The following is a 21,551-nucleotide window of genomic DNA, read 5'->3' on the forward strand; positions in this document are numbered from 1 at the left end:
CCCTAACAGAATCCAACTCACAGTTTGGTATGTTCCTCTGCTTTAACCCCAAATTGGTGCTTTAGGCTTCAGATCACATTTCCTGGGTCAGGTAGAACATAAAACGTTATAACCTAGCCTCTACTTGTCTTTCTAAAAATTTTAATAGACAATTACTTTTAGAGAACTTTTAGGTTCATAGCAAAATTGAGTGGAAAGTACAGAGGTTCCATATATCCCCTGCCCCACCCATGCACAGCCTCCCCCATTACTAACACCCCTAACCACAGTGTTGCCTTCGTTACAATCAATGAACCGACATCAAACACATCATCACCCAAAGGCCATAGTTTATTTACATTAGGGTTCATTCTTGGTGTTGTACATTCCATGAATTTTGACAAATGTCTGACATGTATCCACTATTGTAGTATCATATAGAATAGTGTCACTGACCTAAAAATCCTCTGTGCTGTGCCTATTCATACCTTCCTCCTACCAAACTCCTGACATATGCTGATCTTTTTACTGTTTTCATACCTAATTGTCTTTTTAGAGCTTATAAATATTTCTCCAAAGAAGAAATGACACAGAAAAACACATAAGGAACTCCAAGGAAGCACCATTAATAAATTATTTTCATTTTTAAAGTGATATTAGATGAATAGTTTTGTAGTCTCTCTTTTCAGGAAGGTTATATACATACACACACACACACACACACACACACACACACACATATATATATATATATATATACACATACGTAAGTAAACTATAATAATGTCAGTAATAACTTACAGGACTTCCCTGGTGGTGCGGTGGTTAAGAAACCGCCTGCCAATGCAGGGAACACAGGTTCCAGCCCTGGTCCGGGAAGATCCCACATGCCGCGGAGCAACTAAGCCCGTGAGCCACAACTACTCAGCCTGCGCTCTAGAGCCCATGCTCAGCAACAAGGGAAGCCACCGCAATGAGAAGCCCGCGCACCACAGCGAAGACTAGCCCCCGCTCGCCCCAAATAGAGAAAGCCCACGCGCTGCAATGAAGACCCAATGCAGCCAAAAATAAATTTTAAAAAAACCTATAAATGAAAACAATTCTATCATCCTAATATCCAGAAAACCTTATTTCTTTTTTTCTATATCTATACAAATCTTATTTGTATGCATGTATTTTTTTTTCATACTTTGCAATTTTATTAACCAAAAAGTGTTACCCATATTTTTACTTTAAATGTTTTGCATGATTCTTAAGCTATTTGTGGTTGAAATTTTTAGATGCTTTATGTCATATATACACATCATCATTTGTTTAGTAATTTTCAATTACTGAAGCATATGCTTTTTCAGTTTGGGTTTTTACCTTATTTAAACTATTACAATCTTTATAGCAATGATTGTCCTTAAACTAACAGCTTTCTTCTGACCATTCAGCTACTTAAGATAAATTCCCTGAAGTATAATTAATGGATCATGAGGTATGAACATCCTCATTATTATCAACAGCACATTTTTTTTTAAAAAATTGGATATTCTGAAAGTTATACCTAGCCTTTAGAACTTCGTTGTGTTTCAAGCTCTCATCAGTATCAGCTGTCCTCTTCACTGATAACTCTCTCCTGCCCCCCTTCCTTAATTGAAGCCAGGCCTTCCCATTGGGGCCCGTCTTCCCTGCATCATTCTCAGACAGTGGTTGTTTGTTTTCTTTTTTTTTTTTTTTAATTTTATTTATTAATTTATTAATTTATTTATGGCTGTGTTAGGTCTTCATTTCTGTGCGAGGGCTTTCTCTAGTTGCGGCAAGTGGGGGCCACTCTTCATCGCGGTGCGCGGGCCTCTCACTATCGCGGCCTCTCTTGTTGCGGAGCACAGACTCCAGACGCGCAGGCTCAGTAGTTGTGGCTCACGGGCCCAGTCGCTCCGCGGCATGTGGGATCTTCCCAGACCAGGGCTCGAACCCGTGTCCCCTGCATTGGCAGGCAGATTCTCAACCACTGCGCCACCAGGGAAGCCCTGTTTGTTTTCTTATACCCTTATTTCCTCAAGATCAGGAGATGGGATCAGTGCCTTCTTTGCTCTCTATTGCTGCTTCAAAATATTACTCCAACCCCATAATTTAAAAAACAAAACAAAACAACAAAACCCTTGTCTTTCATGGTTAAAGGCATTTAACTATAACAGTACTTCCAGATGGAGTTAACTTGTATATCACCACGAAATTTTTTTTGCCATATTTGCATACCACCATTAATACTATTAATTTTATTTTTGAGATTATTGTAATTGTTCGACTTATATCAGTTTATTTTATTTTTAAATTTTTTTTAATGAGAGAAATTTTATTTTATTATTTTATTTTATCTATTTTTTTGGCTGCGTTGGGTCTTCATTGCTGCATGCAGGCTTTTCTCTAGTTGCAGTGAGTGGGGGCTACCCTTCATTGAGGTGCACAGGCTTCTCATTGCAATGGCTTCTCTTGTTGCGGAGCACGGGCTCTAGGCGCGTGGGCTTCAGTAGCTGTGGCACGCGGGCTTAGTAGTTGTGGCTCACGGGCTGTAGAGCGCAGGCTCAGTAGTTGTGGTGCACGGGCTTAGCTGCTCCGTGGCATGTGAGATCTTCCCGGACCAGGGCTCGAACCCGTGTCCCCTCCATTGGCAGGCGGATTCTTAACCACTACACCACCAGGAAAGTCCCTATCAGTTTATTTTAAACAGAGACTGACCTAGGCACATATTTGTGTAGCTTATGAAATCCACTTGGTACATTAACTCTATTTTAATGTGCATTACCCAAATACATAAGTATTAAATTTTTGTAAAGTTTGTCCAGATTCTGGGAAGTTGGAAATACAAGTGGCATAACTTTTTGAATATCCCTGAAATTCCTAATAAAAACAGACTAACTAGAGTAGCAAAACTAAACACAATATCTACAGCAATATCTACGGGAACACTAAATAACAATATATCACCATTAATAGGTAGGGACAAACCACTAGACTACTGTGATATCAGCAACTGTGCAAACAGAAACAGGAAAATCAGCTGGGCTCCTGATGGCCCTTAGAACTAGAGAACTCTCCCCCTGCCCCAGAAAAAAACCAACAGGCAATCACTGGAAAGAAAGGCAGACTAATCTGAGAATAGCAGCAGAAATGCAGAAAGAAGTATGTAGGCACCAAATTACCAGAGTCTTCTAGGGAAAGAACAAAAGGTTTGTCAGTGCTAGAGTAGAGGGGACTTTTCAGACATATCCCACACTGAGAAGAAACCCCTGGGAGTAGAATCCAAATTAAACAGGACAGGCCCAACAGGAGAAAGCAAAGAGGCAATTTAGATAAAAGTGAGGGATAGGAGGAAAGAAAGTACATCTCACAAAGTACAGTGGCATATAATTTACCTTGAACATAACAGAAGAGAGAGCTCTAGAGAAACTGAAGACTCTAGAAAAGATAGCCTGGCCCACTCTTCCATGATAAAAATCAAAATCCATTTAACCTAAACATACTTAGATCGAGCAATAGAAAAGAAATGGGGTAGAATCACATGTAAAGATACCATAAGAAAAAAAAAGAGAGAACAAAGTAACATTCCTACAACAATAACAGCATATTAGAAAGACATGACTTCAAAATAAATAAAAACTACAGCCTACTTATTCAAAATGAGCTAAAAGAAATAAAGAAAATGATATAAGCTATGAAAAATTTTAGAAAGACTGGTATATGAGTCAATTGGAGAGAAGAAAGTTTATAAAAGATAAGTGAGAGAATTCAGGAAAGTGTTGGAAATAATAAGTTTTGAAAATCATTTCAGAAATTAAGAGCAAACTAGAACAAAACCAAGAACATATTAACACAAAAGCTAATGCATTAAAAGAAATTTAAAAAATAGAATGAGGGAAATTTTAAAATGAAATAAGTTAATAAATAATGAATTTTAAAAGAAAAAAGAGGTAAAAGGGATTCAAAGAAAGAGACAGGCAAAGAAGATAAAATGTATGTTTAATAGAAGATACTCAAGGAAATATACAATAGACAGAAAAAATGCTGAAAATTATAATTCAAGTACAATTTCTTAAAATAAAATGACTAGAAAATACATATTAAAAGATTATACTGCAAAAGTAGGAAAATAGTCTCAGAATGGACCTTAAGCATTTTCTTATAAAAGTATTAAACAAAGTCAGTTCTGGGGAAAGAAAATCAAATTGTTATTAACTTTTGGACAGCAATTCTTTATGTCAGAAAATAATATAGTAACATATCAAATATACTCAAGGAAAGAAAATATGAGTTAAGGATATTACATTCAGTCTTTAATATGAAGGCTATAAAAAACATGTTAGAGTCATGCAAGAACTCAGGGAATACTGCCCCATGAACATTTCCTAAGGATTCTCCAATAGAATATACTTCAAACTGAAGGGACATTCACATAAAGGCTGGGGGTAAGTGTTGTATATTTACCTTTAGCACTAAGAATAAATAATTGTTATAAGAGAGTAGTAATGAATATGTATTTTTAAATAAAGATACAATATAAGTATCAAAAACGGGGATGAGGCGGGGATTGAGGGACTGAATCCTGGTTTTGCAGGCATGAAGACGTCAGTGAAAAAAAGATGTGTATAAAACTGAGCAGGGGCTTCCCTGGTGGTGCAGTGGTTGAGAATCTGCCTGCCAATGCAGGGGACACGGGTTCGAGCCCTGGTCTGGGAAGATCCCACATGCCGCGAAGCAACTAGGCCCGTGAGCCACAACTACTGAGCCTGTGCGTCTGGAGCCTGTGCTCGGCAACAAGAGAGGCCGCGAGAGTGAGAGGCCTGCGCACCGCGATGAAGAGTGGCCCCCGTTCACCACAACTAGAGAAAGCCCTCGCACAGAAACGAAGACCCAACACAGCCAAAAATAAATATTAAAAAAAAAGCTAAAACTGAGCAAATAAGTTTAAAAAAAAATCACCATTTTCAGGGCCCTGGAAATTGACCAAAGACAAACATTTAATTGGGAAGCATTTCTTCCTGAAAAACCACTAGAGTTTCAATAAGAACAGTAGGAGTCTTTAGCCTTCTTGCTTAGGGATCCTTCTATCCCCCTTCCCGACTAGGTCGGTGAGAAAGGTAGTTTCACCGTCTTAGAGCTGGCTACAAAACCCAGCAGCTTTTCTTCCAAAAGGGGAAGACTTAAATTAGGTCTGAGCATGAAAACCCTTCACTTTGCCAGCTAACAGGGACAAACTTGGTAGGAAACACAGAAAACCTGACGCTTGGTTAGCCTGGGTTTGCAGTCTCATTTGGGATGAGGGGCAGACCAGATAGACAGTCAACATGGAGATTCTAGAAATCAGAGAGTCATATAATAGCTGACATAAATTCTCTACATATCTCAGGCTGACTGGGAAAATATACACGTGAGTAGGGGGTACCTGAGAGAGCCCAGTGAAAAGTGAAAGCCAAGGGAGGTACTACTGTCGCAACTTTGAATGCACTCCCTAACCCCCGCCTCCGCAGACATCTATGTGTAGAGGGTGGAAACCTATTGGGCTTGAGGTATTTGAGCACAATTTTTGCCAAATTCATCTGTGGACCAACAAAGGGGTTTTGCCAATGTAGGGGCAACTCCTTGGAAGCCAAACTAAAGACATAAGAATTATAGTAAAAAGCTAAGCAGAGATATCAATGGCCACACACTGCAAAGGAGACAGATTCTGCAATTTAAGTATGGGTAAGTTACTAAAATTTTGAAAAACCCACAGAATCTAGAGTTGTCACATTATGGGTTTGTTTGTTTTTTTACGTCTAGCTTTCAACAAAAAAGGAGGACATATGAAGGAAACAGGAAAGTTTGATCCACACTCAAGAAAAAAGCAGTTCATTGAAACTGACTCTGAGCAGATCCTACATTGGATTTAACAGACTTCAAAGCAGCTATTAAAAGTATGTTCAAAGGATTAAGCAAAATATGGTGGCAATGACTCAATACATAGGGAATTTCAGTGAGGATAAAATGAACCAGATGGTTATTCTAGAGTTGAAAAGTCAATAATAAAAATAAAAAATTCACTGGGAATTCTCAACAGCCAATTTGAGATGGCAGAATAAAAAAATCAGTATATCTGAATAATGATTAATATAAATTATCTGGGCTTCCCTGGTGGCGCAGTGGCTGAGAGTCTGCCTGCCAATGCAGGGGACACGGGTTCGAGCCCTGGTCTGGGAGGATCCCACATGCCGCGGAGCAACTGGGCCCGTGGGCCACAATTACTGGGCCTGCGCGTCTGGAGCCTGTGCTCCGCAACGGGAGAGGCCGCGATAATGAGAGGCCTGCGCACCGTGATGAAGAGTGGCCCCCGCTTGCCACAACTAGAGAAAGCCCTCGCACAGAAACGAAGACCCAACACAGCCATAAATAAATAAATAAATAAAAATTAAACTTAAAAAAAAAAAAATATATATATATATATAAATTATCTAATGTGAACAGCAGAGAGAAAGAGGACTGAAGGAAAACGAAGAGTTTCAGAGCCATATAGGACAATATCAAGTGTCCTAACATATATGTAATTAGAGTCATAGAAGGAGAGATGAAACAGAGGGGGACAGAACAAATATTTGAAGAAACAAAGACCAAAAACTTCATATTTGATTTTTTTTAAATTCCCCCAAATTAATCTACACATTCAAGAACTTTAAAACCTAAATAAGATAAATACAAAGAAACACCCAACTAAGCATGTCATAATCAAACTGCTGAAAGCCAAAACAGAGAGAAAATTAGGAAAGCAGTGATTGAAATCAGTAAGGAAAAAGCCCCAAACTTATCCCATGCAGGGACCGATAATAGAATTAATGGCTCTTGTCTCACTAGAAAAAATGGAGATCAGAAGACATATTCAAAATACTGAAAGAAAAAACAGTCCACTAAGAATTCTACAGTCATTGAAAATATTCAAAAATAAAAATGAAAAAAAGAAAAACCAGAATTCATGGCAAGTAGATTTGTCTTATATGAAATTCTAAAGTAAGTCCTTCAGGCTGAAAGGAAATGACACCAAATAGTAACTTCACTCCATGGGATGGAAAGAAGAGCATAGGAAATGGTAAATATATGGGTCAATATAAAATATATACATTTTTTTTCTTTTTTCTTCTCAATTTCTTTAAGAACATGAAATTCTTTTTTTTTTAATTTTATTTATTTATTTATTTATTTATGTATTTATGGCTGTGTTGGGCCTTTGTTTCTGTGCGAGGGCTTTCTCTAGTTGCGGTGAACGGGGGCCACTCTTCATCGCGGCGCGCAGGCCTCTCACTCTCGCGGCCTCTCTTGTTGCCGAGCACAGGCTCCAGACGCACAGGCTCAGTAGTTGTGGCTCACGGGCCTAGTTGCTCCGCGGCATGTGGGATCTTCCCAGACCAGGGCTCGAACCCGTGTCCCCTGCACTGGCAGGCAGATTCTCAACCACTGCGCCACCAGGGAAGCCCAAGAACATGAAATTCTTTAAACCATTAATTGTGGCACTGTTCTGCTCTGTATGTTATAGGAGATCATTCATGAGTCTGTTTTTTGTCTACTTTTTCTCTTTTTTTTTTTCACAACTTACTCCAGCACATCCCTTCCTTCTGTTATTATTGTCAATAATAACACAATATATATTCTTTATATATGTAATACGTATAATAAACTGCATATATAGAAAAAATAGAAACATTGGAGTTAACCAACAAGGACATTAACTCTTTTTAACATATTCAAGAATAGAGAAAAAGATGAAGGAACTACATGAAAAGATGAACAATTTCATCAAAGAATTAAAAATCTAACAGAAACAATAACTTAAAAATATAACATTAGAAATTAAGAATGAATTTGATGAGACTGAAAACTTACTGGATACCAAGAAAAATAAGATTCGTGAATTGGAAAATAGGTCAATAGAAAATTTCTAAACTGAACCACAGAAAGGAGAAAAAAGTAGGAAATACAGAAAAAAAAAGTATTAGAAATCATAAAAAAATATACTTAGGTACAATTTTTAACACTAGAAACCTAACATCACAAATTTAAATGCTAATTTAAAAAAACATGCAAGTGTGAGAAATAACATGAGTGAATTTCTGTATAATCTGGGAATGGGGAAAACTTTTCTTAACTATGACTCAAAATTAGAACCAATAAGGAAAAAAAGTGATAGATTTTATGCCATAAAAGTAAGAATTATGCTGCATTGGAAACAGTATCATAAGAAAGTATGGACAGAGGACAAACTGAGAAAATATTTGCAATTTATATTACAAATGGTTAATAGATTTTATACGTGGGACATTTTCAGCCTAGTAAGGATAATAACTATAATGAATTAAAACTCATTAATATGTTTAAATTCATATAAATTCTTGATACTTAACACAAATACTTATTTGTTACCTAAGAATGCTAGTGAACCAACTCATTTTTAAATCTGGTAAATAAAGTGAAAGAACCAAGTGTCTATTCTGCTTTTCTTATACAAATTGTACATGTAATAAATAATTGGTTCATGGGAGGAATTTCTCTTTATAAGAATACTTCAGCTGATAAATGAAGGAATGATAGAATTAGAACATCACTCTTTGGCAGCCCATAATGAATGAATGGATCTAGGCAACACCCATTAGTGGCTGTTAACATCACACAATCAGACATTATGTAGCTCTGATGTAACTACACAACATCATTTATGAAATACTCTTGCCAGAAAATAAAAATAAATGTGATCAAATCTGTATACCTAACTAAAAGGTGAAAGGGGAACATGGAGATACCATGAGATGTGAAAAGCAAAACCCAGGCTGTGGGTAATTCTACAGGACAAATGATCAAATTTGCTCAACAAATGCATTGGAAAAGAAAAATAAGAAATTTAAGACAGCCTTCAGATTAAAAGGGAACAGACTGGTCAGAGGCAGGTGGTGGGGAGTAGGCAAAATGAGTGAAAGTGGCCAAAAGGTACAAGCTTCCAGTTATAAAATAAATAAATTCTGGGGATGTAATGTACAGCATGGTAACTAAAGTTAAAAATGTGTTTAAAAGTTGCTAAGAGAACACAACTTAAGGGTTCTCATCATAAGAAAAAAATTTTAATTGTGTGAGGTGATGGATGGAACTTACTGTGGTGATCATTTTACAATATATACATATATCAAATCATCATGCTGTATACCTAAAATGAATACAATGTTATATGTCAATTATATCTCAATAAAACTGGGAAAAAAGGTCAAAGAACACACTATGCCTTTAGACAGGCTAGTAGCATGTAGTTAGACTGAGATTATCAAGATGATATTATCCAGATTATTCCATTCTATTACCAGTACTATTACTCTGTTATTATAGTCTATACTACTTCTATTACCACACCTCCTCCTCCTTCTACTACCTTTCCCTCTTCTTCTCCTACTACTGCTTCTAACAATGACATTAACCGCCCCCAGGGCTTTTGTTGTAATCTGGGAAATTAAAGCCACATTGTACTTTTTATAACTAATCCTAACAACTACACATTTCAGACACATTAAAGTCTTACAGTCTGAAGCACTGTGGGATCCAGTAGCGTCAAATGATGGAAACCTGGATTACAATAACCCAAGGCTTGACTCAGAGAACTGCGTTTCTTGGAATAACCTTAAAACTAACCTAAAAGGAAACCCTGTCAAGTGAAAATGAAAAAAGAAGCAAATGCCAAACAGTGTGTTACATTTCTACCCTCATCCACAGCCTCAGAGCACTAGCTCACACAAAGGAACAAGGTATAATGAAGAGAAGAGTCCCTTCTCAGCTAGGCACTCCAGGAACATGGGGACAGGATTTAGACACCCTGTTTTGTGAGCAGGCAGGGAGAAGAATGACTCTGCAGACAACAGGAAGGAAACAGAAAGAGGTCCCAACCACCTCTGGTCCCTCAGCATTTTCATATTTAGATTCTCATACACCACTTCAATTTGCATTTGTTCATGTATTGCACATACTTGCACTCATGTGTGCTTTGCTTACCCAACCAGCCTGTAAACCTGAAGATCTCCCAGGGTTGTGAGAGGGAAATGGCAAGAGAGAGAGGAGAAGGAGTGAAGATCAAAAGAATAAAGGGGAAAAAGATGTCATGAGGGGGGATTTGACAGGGCTTTTGAGTGACAACTGCCCCATCTAAGTATCTGTCCCTTAGCTTTATACCAGGCTTACCTTTTGGATCACTCTGTGGTGAAAGAGTTCTTTCCCTTTCTGTTTTTCTCTTTTCTATTTTGCTCCCTTTGTACCCAAATACACAATACCAGAACCATTTCTCTAACATCGAGGCCATTGTTTTTTCCGTCTTGGTCCGGCAGATCAAGAGCAAAGTTACAGTCAGAAGACTGGGAAATTGACAACCACAAAGTATGTATACTTGGCTTCTGCCTCCCCAGTGATTTGCACTTTTTAGTAGCTACAAGCTTGGCCCTTTATTTTAAGAAATACACTTTCCCTCAAAGGCAACACCACTCTCCTTTCTGAATGACACTGTACCTTTTCTCCACGGCTGTCTCTATGTTGAGCCATTCCCACCTCCTATTTCCCATACGGCACATTAATCCATGTTGTCAGTTCTCCATGGAATAAACACTAGGTCCTCACATATGCAGTAGCATAGTTTACAGTTTTAGGAAGAAGACCCAAAATCTTTGTCTAAAGCCAAGGTCAGTGTGTACTTGTGCTAACGTGTGGCACGTGTTTTGTTGGGCTCCATATCAGGCAGACACAAAAAGAGAGGGAGGGAGACTCATTTTTAATGAGACCTGAGATATAGAGTTCACTCATTATTATTTTTACTATTCATAATGAAAAGTACCATTTTCCAAACTCTTACTCTTTGGCAGGAACTATGTTAAGTGCTTTACACAGATTATCTCATCTAATCGTCAAAATAATGGTACCTGTGAAGGAGTTCCTATAATTATCTGTATTTGTTATATCAGGAAACAAAAACTTAGGGACTTAGAATAACCCGGCAAAGATGAAATATATAGTGAATGACAGAGCCAACATTCAAATCCAGGCCACCTGATGCCAAAATATATGTAGGTAAACACTGTTCTATACAGGTCTTCTCATTTCTCTTCACTCAACCCCACCATCCCAACCTATCCCCAAATGAAGTATTTTTTTCCTGGAAAACAGCAATGGGAATGGGGCATTGTTAAGGTAGAGGTAGAAGAGGTCCTGCTCTATAGCTGGACTGCCCAACACCGTGCATGGTCTTATCTCTTGATGAAAAGTGGAGAGGAAGTAATAAATCCGTATCTGTTGTTTGTCCTGGGCAGCTCCATGCCTTCTTTAGCATAGCGTTCATGAGTTAGTTTTTGCTGTGCTTTTTTCATATACCACCAGGGCACTTTGCCCCTGAGTTAAAAACATTCCATTTCCAGTGCATTTTCCATCTGGCTTTCGTTTTCATCTTTTCCATTAGTATAAACGGAGATCATTTACTTTAGGACCAACTAATTTAGGATAGGCATTACTGTCATCATTTTCCAGATGGGCTCAGAGAATGTACATGCCAGGCCCCAGGTGAAATTCTTTTCTAGCCAGAAAGGTGCTAGAACTTTAACCTAGGATTCCTGCCTCCAAAGGCAGCCTTCTAAAGCAAGAATGAGTGACTGCTACACTTTCAGCAGCCTCCTTGGTACCTTTCCCTGCCTTATACTAAATATATCCAAAGCCACTTTGATAAGTTTCCCACCCCCCCCCCAAAACTGCTCTGATTCCTTTGCCTCCCATCTCAGTGAATGGCACCACCATTCAGGTGTGCTTGCCAGACACATGCATGTTTTTTCTCTCCCTCACTCATACTGCCATTGTTCTAGATCCACTCTGTTACCAAGTCCTACCTGTTTAACGCTCAAAGCTCAAATTTGTCATCTTCTTTCTACATCTACCCAAACTATCACTCTGTCTGCTCTGGGCTACTGGTCTCCTAACTTGTCTCCACCTTCTCCTTCTCATCCCCCTTCACTTCATTCTCATACTGAAGCCAGCACCAGCTTTTTATAACACAGATTCAATCAGGCTATAAATGTCATGCCATCCTTTGGTTGAAAATACTTTGATGTCTTCCCAAGGCACTTAGATAAAAATCCAAACCTCAAACATGGCTGACAAAGTTCAGCATGATCTGGTCCTTACCGTATCTCCCACCTCATCCCTTAATTCTGTACCGAAGTCCCACTGGCGTTTTCCTATGTCCTCAAACACTACACAGCCCTTCATATCAGCTGTTCCCTGTCTCTGGATCACTCACAAACCTTCCACCTCCCAAATGGTGTTAATATCTACTAGTCTTCAGACCTCAGCTCAGGTGTTGCTTTCTCAGAGTCAATTTTCCTGACTTCTATTATATGCTCTCACAAAACCAACTGTAGTCTTTACCGCTTATCACTGGTGCAATTTTACATTTATTCTGGCACATGGCTGGCTCAGAACACATACTTGTTGAACAAATGAGAGGTGAATGAATGCATGTGCTTCCTTCCCCCTCCCAGTCATGCTTACCATTTGTCTGAATCTGTAGGTGGTAGATTTTCGTCTGAATGCCCTCTGGATACAGAGTGAAGCTACACTCATACTTCCCAGTGAGCAAGGAGGACATGTTCCTTAAGTGCAGAGTCCACTTTGACACATTCCTGGGAGCTTCTCTGAAAGCCACCAGCGACTCACAGGGGCTCCCATTGGCACAGTAAAAGCCATGTTGGGGATGATAAAGGGTAATCAGGTCCAACTTATCAGTGACCTTGGACCACTGCATCTGCACCAAGAAGCCTTTCTTCTGTTTTTGGCAGGTCAGGTTGACATCAGAACCAGGTAATGCATAAATGTCTTCTTCTGCATTGTTTCTTCCAATACTCCTGAAAAGGAAGGACATGAGCCATCAGTTTGCGTTCACACAGAGTGACTCAATGAGAAACCTTGGCTACTTTGGTGAAGTGAGGGAGCAGCTGGAACTTTCCTCCCTGGCTGACTTAGGGGCTGGAGAGAGATTGTTCCTGATCTAGATAGAGAAGCATAAGACTCAATACAAATGAGGAGGCATTTGCTTAAAGACACCAGAGGAAATTATTGACTTTTGAATGTCTATCACTTTGTCTATTGGTCTGTCCAAAAAATAATGTAAGGTCTCTGACTACCTGTGAATAAAATTAAGCCTATTTAAAGATTGGAGCCCACTAGCAAGTTTATTATGACAACTATTCTTACAATGACTATAACTGGCTTTTTGGTTTATGAATCAAAAGCACATACATATAATAACACACAAATATTATTTTCTGAAACTGAAAAATAACTAATATGCATATGTTTTAAAAAATACATGTTTACAAGAGGATTTTACATAGGTTATCTTGTTTAATCCCCTGCACACACCAAAGGGTGATTTTTTGTTTGTTTTTTAAATTAATTAATTAATTTATTTATTTATTTTTGGCTGTGTTGGGTCTTTGTTGCTGCGTGCGGGCTTTCTCTAGTTGCAGTGAGCATGGGCTACTCTTTGTTGAGGTGCGCGGGCTTCTCATTGTGGTGGCTTCTCTTGTTGCGGAGTATGGGCTCTATAGGCGCGTGGGCTTCAGTATTTGTGGCACACGGGCTCAGTAGTTGTGGCTCACGGGCTCTAGAGCGCAGGTTCAGTAGTTGTGGCGCATGGCTTAGCTGCTCTGCAACATGTGGGATCTTCCCAGAAAAGGGATCGAACCCGTGTCCCCTGCATTGGCAGGCGGATTCTTAACCACTGTGCCACCAGGGAAGTCCAAAGGGTGATGTTTGTTAACACTGTTTATCAAAGAGGAAACTGAGGCTCAGAGAGATTAAGTGATTTGCTTAAAGTCACACCTCAGTAAAAGAACATGAATTTGGTTGTTTAGAGTCTGTGCTCCTTCTATAACCTTCATGACCTCCAAACTGCCTTCCAAATTGGTTGAGAAGAGTAAGAAATTTGACATTCAATATCAGAGGATCAAAAGGGCCATCATTTCCATGTAGTTAGGGTGCCTGAGGAAAGGATGGGACAAAAACAGCGGTAGAGGTTTCCACTAAAGATAAACCATTGGTCAGCATCATCTATAATCAACACCAAAACACTAGACGTAAAAGAAGATTCCCTCCCATCAGCTCTCTGACCAAATGGTACGGGACACTTACAATATGTTAAGCACTGAGCCTTTGACATGCCTTCAATAGTGTAGGTCTCAGTTTTAGAATTAACATGGAACACTGTTACAGGAATGATATATTATTGTGACAAGTACCACTGAAGCTCACAAAGGAAAAAGATAAGAAGATGACAAGTAACTGAGAAAAAACCAGGCTCCAAAGGTACTGGACAAATGGGAGTTACTACACTTTTATGAATGCAAAAGTTTGGGTAGGCAGAGGTTAGTGCAGCTTAATGTAGCTCCCTGTGAGCTCACCTTTGCCTGGTAATATATCTCTGATCCCATCTACAGCATTATATTCCAAAGTCTCCTTTAATTTAGAAATTCTCCTTTAAAATCTTCATAACTATATCTGAAAAGCACAGTTAATTCTTAAGACACTCGGGCTCACTCTAATACCCTCGTGCTGTGGAATGCAGAACATATCTCTCCTCCTGCTATTTTTAAATAGGCCCTTTAGGGACTGGTCCCCGCTGTCATAAGGACCCTACCTTGTCTCCCAGGTCCATACTACACATGCCTTGTTAAAATTCAACATATGTTCAACTCCCAAAGATCTTAGTATTTGGAGGAGAAATTCTTGCTATATCCAAAAGAGAAAGTATTTGAGAAAGAGAAAGAGTTGAGCCAGGAGCTCTGGTCTTGATGGCTTGTGATTTTTCTGGTATTCCGGAGTTTTTCTGACTACCATTTGGAGAGCATGTCATTTTCAAGAAGCACAATTTCCCAGTTACTCCAAGAGACCCTCTTAGAAAGAAAATGGGTGAAAATGTCTCAGAGCAGTGGCACAAAGCACGCATTCCCTTCTTGTTTTTAGTGCTCATTTGTAATCCTTTCTAGACTCTTAACATCTCTCTGAGAGCTGCCACTTAAATACATAACTGAAAACCTTAATAACAGTCTGCCTTTGGTGATCAATGTCGGCAGCAGTCACAAGGCATTTTAAATGAGCAGAGGCCCCATTCCCCCCAGAGCAGCCCATCTGACAAGAAAGGACAACCAGAAGCCTTACCCCTGACAAAATGTATCTGGATGATGGAATAGACAGCACAGTATGTCCATTTTTTCCCCATAGTCTCCTGAAGGCCTCACACCAGCATTTCCATAATGATCACAGGAGTCAATAGATGCCTTTAACTAAGCAAACTCCAGCCACCCTATTCGTGCTGAAAAAACGACACATTTACCACACGCCTGTGTCTGTTTATCACTTGGCAAGACCCCAGGAAATGAAACGTAGACAGGAAAGTAATGTGGTTCAGAGCTAAGTATAACCTTCAACAGAACAATGTTGAAATTGTTCTCTGAAATCTTGTGTATCACCTTCGTTAAAAGCATTTTTAGTATCCAAAGATTCTCTCCTTCAGGATCTCTGTGTCAGTCAAGCTGCTTCTAAAATCCAAACAAAGGAAATCATGCAGAGCAGTTCATAATCTGCTTTTTATACGTTTCTTTTCAAGAGCACAAAGTCATTTAACAAATGTGAGCTCAGTGGCTTTCATAATAGTTTTTCTGTTCAATTTTAAAATATGTTTTCTTTCCAGAATTGCTTCAGGGTGAAAGAACAAAGAATTAACACGTTTAATTTTAAGAAAATCTGAGAAGTAACAGAGGGTAGCTCCAGCTAAGAAATGGAATTTTAACGTCTCCCTTCTTTCAGGGAAACCCACATTCCCTGGAGGTGAGGAAGCAAGGTCTCCTTTTCCACCCTGTGTCTGGGATAGGCTGGTGGTCAAGTAGGGAATTCTCCCACCTTGCTGGCGGGAGGTCTGTTTTGGTGATGACAGAAAAGCATGTCTTTGCCTCAGCAAAAATCATGTAGAATAAGACAGAAACAATCAGAATCCAAAGGCAGAGAGAATCTCCCACCCCAGCTGGTTACCAGGCCCTGTTACATCCACCCACTTACTTCCATTTACCGAGGACTGGATTTCAGGGAAGTGACTCCTTGGTAAAAATCTCTGGTTATTCGCAGAAGGACGTGATGACTGTTCCCTGCCAGATACGACTGTATTGGTTTTCTAGCTTGGGGTAAAATAGGCCGTCTTTACCTGCCAACGTTAAGAAAAGAAACGTTAGGCTGGAACTACAGCATAAGTTTAATGAACAAAGAATAAAAATGAATTAATATATACCATCTTATGAACAATTGGTGAAATATTCTGTGAGCCTAATCTCATTACTACCAGCAAGGCTAAAGACAAATGAGAAGACTGAGTTGTATTCCTGAGATGGTTACTCTTTTGAGGTCATGGGGAGATAATTCTGACCAGGTCATCATCATGTATCATGTCATCATGTATCATGTCATCATGTATCATGACATCATGTGTGTACTGATCTGTCCTATGCAAGGACTTGGGGGGGGAATATGGATGATGCTAAGATATAAAGCATCACTCTTGACGTTCAGGAGATTAGAATTACCTGGGAGAAGACATTTGCATATGGTGAAATAGGGCTACTGTCTTCCTGGACGTCCAGGCTACCCTCTACATGACCACTACAAATATTTGCCATGACAATTGTCATACTCATTACTACTCAGCTAATGATGTTTCCTGCAAAGGCCAGAAAATGGAGTTACTGATTTCCTAGTCCAGGGCTCCCAAACTTTTATTCCTATCCCCCACTACCACCTCCCCAGTAGGTCTCGGTCTCAGGTCCCTGGAGGTGTTGGGTCAGTTGGGGCTGACAGGGGTATTTTCAGGGAGGGCTGGGGAGTTCAAAGTCTTTGACTGAAAGGCAGGAAGAAACATCACTGCTCTCGATGCCATCATCTCTGCCCCTTTCCTCCTAGAAATTCTAGTAAATCACGGTGATGGAGTATAGAGGCAAAAACAGGCCAGAAGATATAGTAAGAAGATCCTGATCTGTAGGTTGGTGTCCCTATTAAACTGGGAGACATTACAAGCCTGGGGAGGGATTTCAGTTACTTTACTCCACTTGTCATATTAAGAGGAATCTACCTAAGTAGAAACCAATAAGAATCTAAATTTATTGAATTCTCTAAGAAAATATCCTCCCCCTTGAATCATCTAGAGGTCTCTTATCTCTTATTGCCTGAAGGTGAAGCAACTCTTCAAATAAATCCCTCAGATTCAGAAAAAGGGAAATCCTCACTTGTTTTCCAGAGCTACAGAGTAACTTTTAATGGAATCCATGCCTGGGGTTGGGATGCCCAGGGCCCCATTTAGTGGCTACTGGGCAAAGTTGCCCGTCCTGGGTGTTGTTTTTATACTTCTGTGGCCTGGAACCATAAGGTTGGACTGCTTTTCCTTTGAGATTCACCCAGGCTCTAATAGAAGAAAAATTTCAGATGCCCACAGAATATTAATTGTGCGCACCTGGCGTCCTGCAGCTAAGAGCCCGGCGCCAGCCCCTCCATGGCTGTTTGCATGCAGCAGGTGGCAGCAACACCCCACAGACCAGCACTGCTAGCCCAGTGATGGGAACTGCCCTCACTGCTTTTCAATCCTGGGAATATTTTCTAAAGGCCCTTTCAGCATGAGGATAGGCATTCTCTATACTTAAAAATAACTCTTCTATGGAAGTCATGTCAATCTCTTCTATTATCCTCCCTGCTCACCAAATCCCAACTGCATAGTGTTTCTTCTGCCTTAGAGTCTACTGCATATAAAGAGAAAACAGAAGCAGTCAGTTTCACACACAAAAAGAAATCTTGAACTTCAGAGGCAAATTCAATTATTGACAAAGTGAAGCAGGGGCACACATTATTTCTGCTACAGGCAAGACATAATTGTGTGTTTTGGACAAACTTTTTAAATGCTCCATCTAAACACTTACCCTCAATGAGATTAAGGACATTTTCAGAACTAGGAAGTTGAGCAAAAGGTAATCTTATTTTTATGGTTTTCAGAGAGGTTAACTCAAATATTATTGATTCGTCTTGGATTTTATTCTTTAACTACTTATATAAAAAAATAAGAACGTGGAGTATTATACTGTTGTACATGTTTCTTTCCCAAAATGCTTAGAAAACATGCTGCTTGATGTTTCAGTTAATCAAAAAATATGTATTTAGTGCCGACTCTTAAGGGATTACTGAAGAGGCATAGTTCTAGGTGATTTTAAATACAAATGAGAAAATAAGCCCTTAAGGCACTTATCATTTTGCTGGGGAGAAAATAACCATGTGCACCAAAGAGTCAGGTAACATAAAGCACAGAAGTAAATGAGTAGGTAGCACAGGTCTTTAGAAAAGGGGATGATCTCCTAGGTATCAGGTGGGCTAGGAACATCTCAAGTGTGGAATCTTAACTTGGCTTTACACTGTAGAAGTGAGTCTGGTGGAAACCATGAGGTAAGTCATTCCAGGCAGAGCCAACACTTGGGAGTACTGAAGTTCAAGGCCAATTCAGTGAGTCAGCTGTTATCATGAAGCAGAGGCTCTATTGGGGGGCTTGGGGCAAAGTCATGCTAGGGATGAGCTTAGATTCTGGAGGGCTTCGCATTCTAGGCTATAGATTTTTTTCTTCATGTCAGATAGAGTTATAGGATTTTCAACAAAAGAGTAACATATTTAAAAGTAACATTTTAGCAGGATGAATTCGGTGAATTAGTAGGTGGACATGTGTAGACTGAATAAAAGAAGGGAGAAAAAAAGAGGCAGGACACCTGTTAGGAATTCTGTATTTCTTTAGGCACCTGAGGATGAGAGCTTTCCTATTGGCAATTGCCATGGTAAAGTATGATGGAGGCATGGACATTACAAAGAAAGAGGAGGTAAGGCTTGGTGTCCAGTTGGACATGGAATCAAAATCTGCTCTGAATTTTTATGCATCAGAATTAGGAGGAAAGAAAAACCATCACAGAGCTGGATTCCTGATGGAAGAATAGACTCCTGCTCCCTTCTCTACCCCAGGAGCAATCGTCAGGGATCACTGGACTTTGAACTAGAAGTGAGGGATGACCTATTAGGTACAGGTAGAGGCCCTGCCTCCATGAGAAAGAAGGTCCTCCTTTTGGTTTTCACTCAAATTTTACGCATTTTAAGAATTATCATCTAATGGAAGAGAAAGAACTTCATGAGACTTTCCGCACAGCAATTTGTTTTATCACCATCATTTCCACCAGGCTCAATCCATCCAGTAAGGACTGATTTTAATGTAATACATTTTTGTAATGACAGCATCAATATCTGCTCATTACAAGAAAACACTTTAAAAGGATAACAAAGAAAATAAAAATCAGTTGGAATCCTAACCACCCAAAGACATCCAAAGTACTCATATTTTGTCTTATATCTTTCTAGACATTTACATAAATATGTTATATGAAGAAATTGGATTTTTACTATTTTTACTGCATGTACTTTAACCTGTGCTTTTTTTCACTTCATAATATATTGTAGACATATATACATGTTATAAAACAAAGATAAACTTCTTCCTTTAAGATAGTTGCATAATATATTACTCTACAGATGTCCAGAAAAATATTTTTTAAGTAAGAGAAATTTTAGAATATTTTTTACTTTGAGAAATAGAATTACAAAATTCAATTGAATAATTATAGTAAGTAATCTTTGAATTTTTCTTTTCAGTGGCAAGTTGAAATAAGGAGAGGGAGAGAGAGAGAGAGAAAGAGAAAGAGAGGGAGAGAGATCAATCCTGATTTTGCCAAAGCCCTGAGAAGCTAATGACTCAATAATAACTCAATAATGTTGACTTTTGCAGAAAAACACTTGAAAAACCATTAACATCTCTAGGGTTAAGTTAGCATAGTGAGCATTACAAGAAATATTTTAAATTCTACATTGTACCTGGTTTCAAAGCAATGAAATTTATTTCAAATGTGTCTTCACATTCAATGGAGAAATTTAAAAACACCTTGAAAAACCGAGAAGTGTTCAACTGATTTTAGAGCTTAAAAAAAAGATAGTGTGGAGCAAAAATCACACACCCTGGTTTTTCTGTAGACTACTACAAACATATTCTTAACCACATTATATTTTTACAACTATAGATTCATGTAGAGATACTGTGTTGTTACACTTGGTGAAAATAATAGGCTAGGGAAAGTCGGCCAAGGACTGGATCTGACCTTTGTCCCCCTCTTCCTTTTCCCCAATAATTTGTCTTTAAATGGAGTTCTAAGTTTGAGAGTAAGTGAGAAAGGGAAAGAGAGAGAGAGAGAGAGACCGTGCTGGTGTTTTTCCTCCCTCCCTCCTTCCCTCCCTTCTTTTCTCTCTTTCTTGTAGTGATGTTGCTTAATGCAACCTTAATTAAGTAACGCTAACGGGAAATAGGAGATTATGATTAACAGCATTTCTGGGGTAATCGAGAGCTAAACCAAATTATCTTCTTGGAGGAGGAACAATTGTAATGGGGAGAGGAAATGGTGGGATAGAAAGATAGTCCTCATTGCTGAACATCTTTTTAAAAGGTATTGCTTCTCATTTCTGGCTCAGTAAAAACCTTGTAATGTACATTATTTCATTTTATTTGGTGATTGAGATTCTTACAGAGACCAGGGACGTTGTTCTGAACCTCAGACCCCAGCGTGGAACATAAGAATATAGAGGATAGTTGTAAATAAAAATCTACTCCCTCTTCTAGAGAAGAAGTCTAACTTTTGAAAGATTTGCCTCTTTTGTGGAAGAGTCAAAAACAGAGGCATGAACGCGCGCGAAGTTTGTATATTTTCTGCCAAGATCTATAAAATGTTGGAGCTAGAAGTAACTGTAGGATCATCCAGTATAGACAGAACCCTTCATCTTACAGATGAAAAAAACTGAGGCCCGAGAGGTAATATCGTCTTGACCAAGGTCAAACGTTTTGTTATAAAGAATCCTGTACTACTTGTTATACTGAGTCTTATTTCAACATGATTAAACTTCAACATCTTGACAAGGAAGCAACAATCTAGAAAACATAGGTTTTTTTTTTTTAATTCCCATGACATTTTTCTGTACTAACCTGCACCTGTATGTCACAGAGGAAACAACAGTGAGTGATTTATATGTATATATTTGTATACGTGTGTATATATATATATATATATATATATATATATATATATATAGTCACACACATATATATGAACAGTTTTTAAAGTTTCTGTATGTGTATTTGCTTGCTTGCTTTTCAAGTTAATTTCCTGGAGGAATTCTGACTACTTCTTTGGGTGAGACCAGTCATGCTATTTTTTAATGGAAGTTATTGAATTAACCTCACCCTGGTGTTATATAATTCAGCATCAGTTTTATCCTATTTTCACTGCTCTTTAGCCATTTATTATTTATTTTCCCCTCTGGTTTTGCTCAGGGAAGGACTACAGGTCTCCTATTTACATCTCCAAGCAATTCGCTTTCTCTTTTCAGTTTCT

At 38.9% G+C, this 21,551-nt stretch overlaps 1 protein-coding gene across 1 annotated transcript in view; it reads right to left on the reverse strand.

Annotated features, from left to right (window-relative positions):
* Window positions 1–20,598, reverse strand: part of CD96 (CD96 molecule) — a gene marked incomplete at its 3' end in the record, with an annotated part of 108,809 nt that extends 88,211 nt beyond the window's left edge. Inside the window, 3 exon segments of the mRNA XM_082460983.1 lie at window positions 12,547–12,882; window positions 12,885–12,899; window positions 15,214–20,598. Coding sequence (XP_082317109.1) covers window positions 12,547–12,882; window positions 12,885–12,899; window positions 15,214–15,274 — 412 coding nt within the window. The 5' untranslated portion in view covers window positions 15,275–20,598.
* Window positions 20,599–21,551: the final 953 nt, after the last annotated feature.

The sequence above is a fragment of the Balaenoptera physalus genome, assembly GCF_965194825.1.
Source record: "Balaenoptera physalus genome assembly, chromosome: 4".
Lineage (NCBI taxonomy): Eukaryota > Metazoa > Chordata > Mammalia > Artiodactyla > Balaenopteridae > Balaenoptera > Balaenoptera physalus.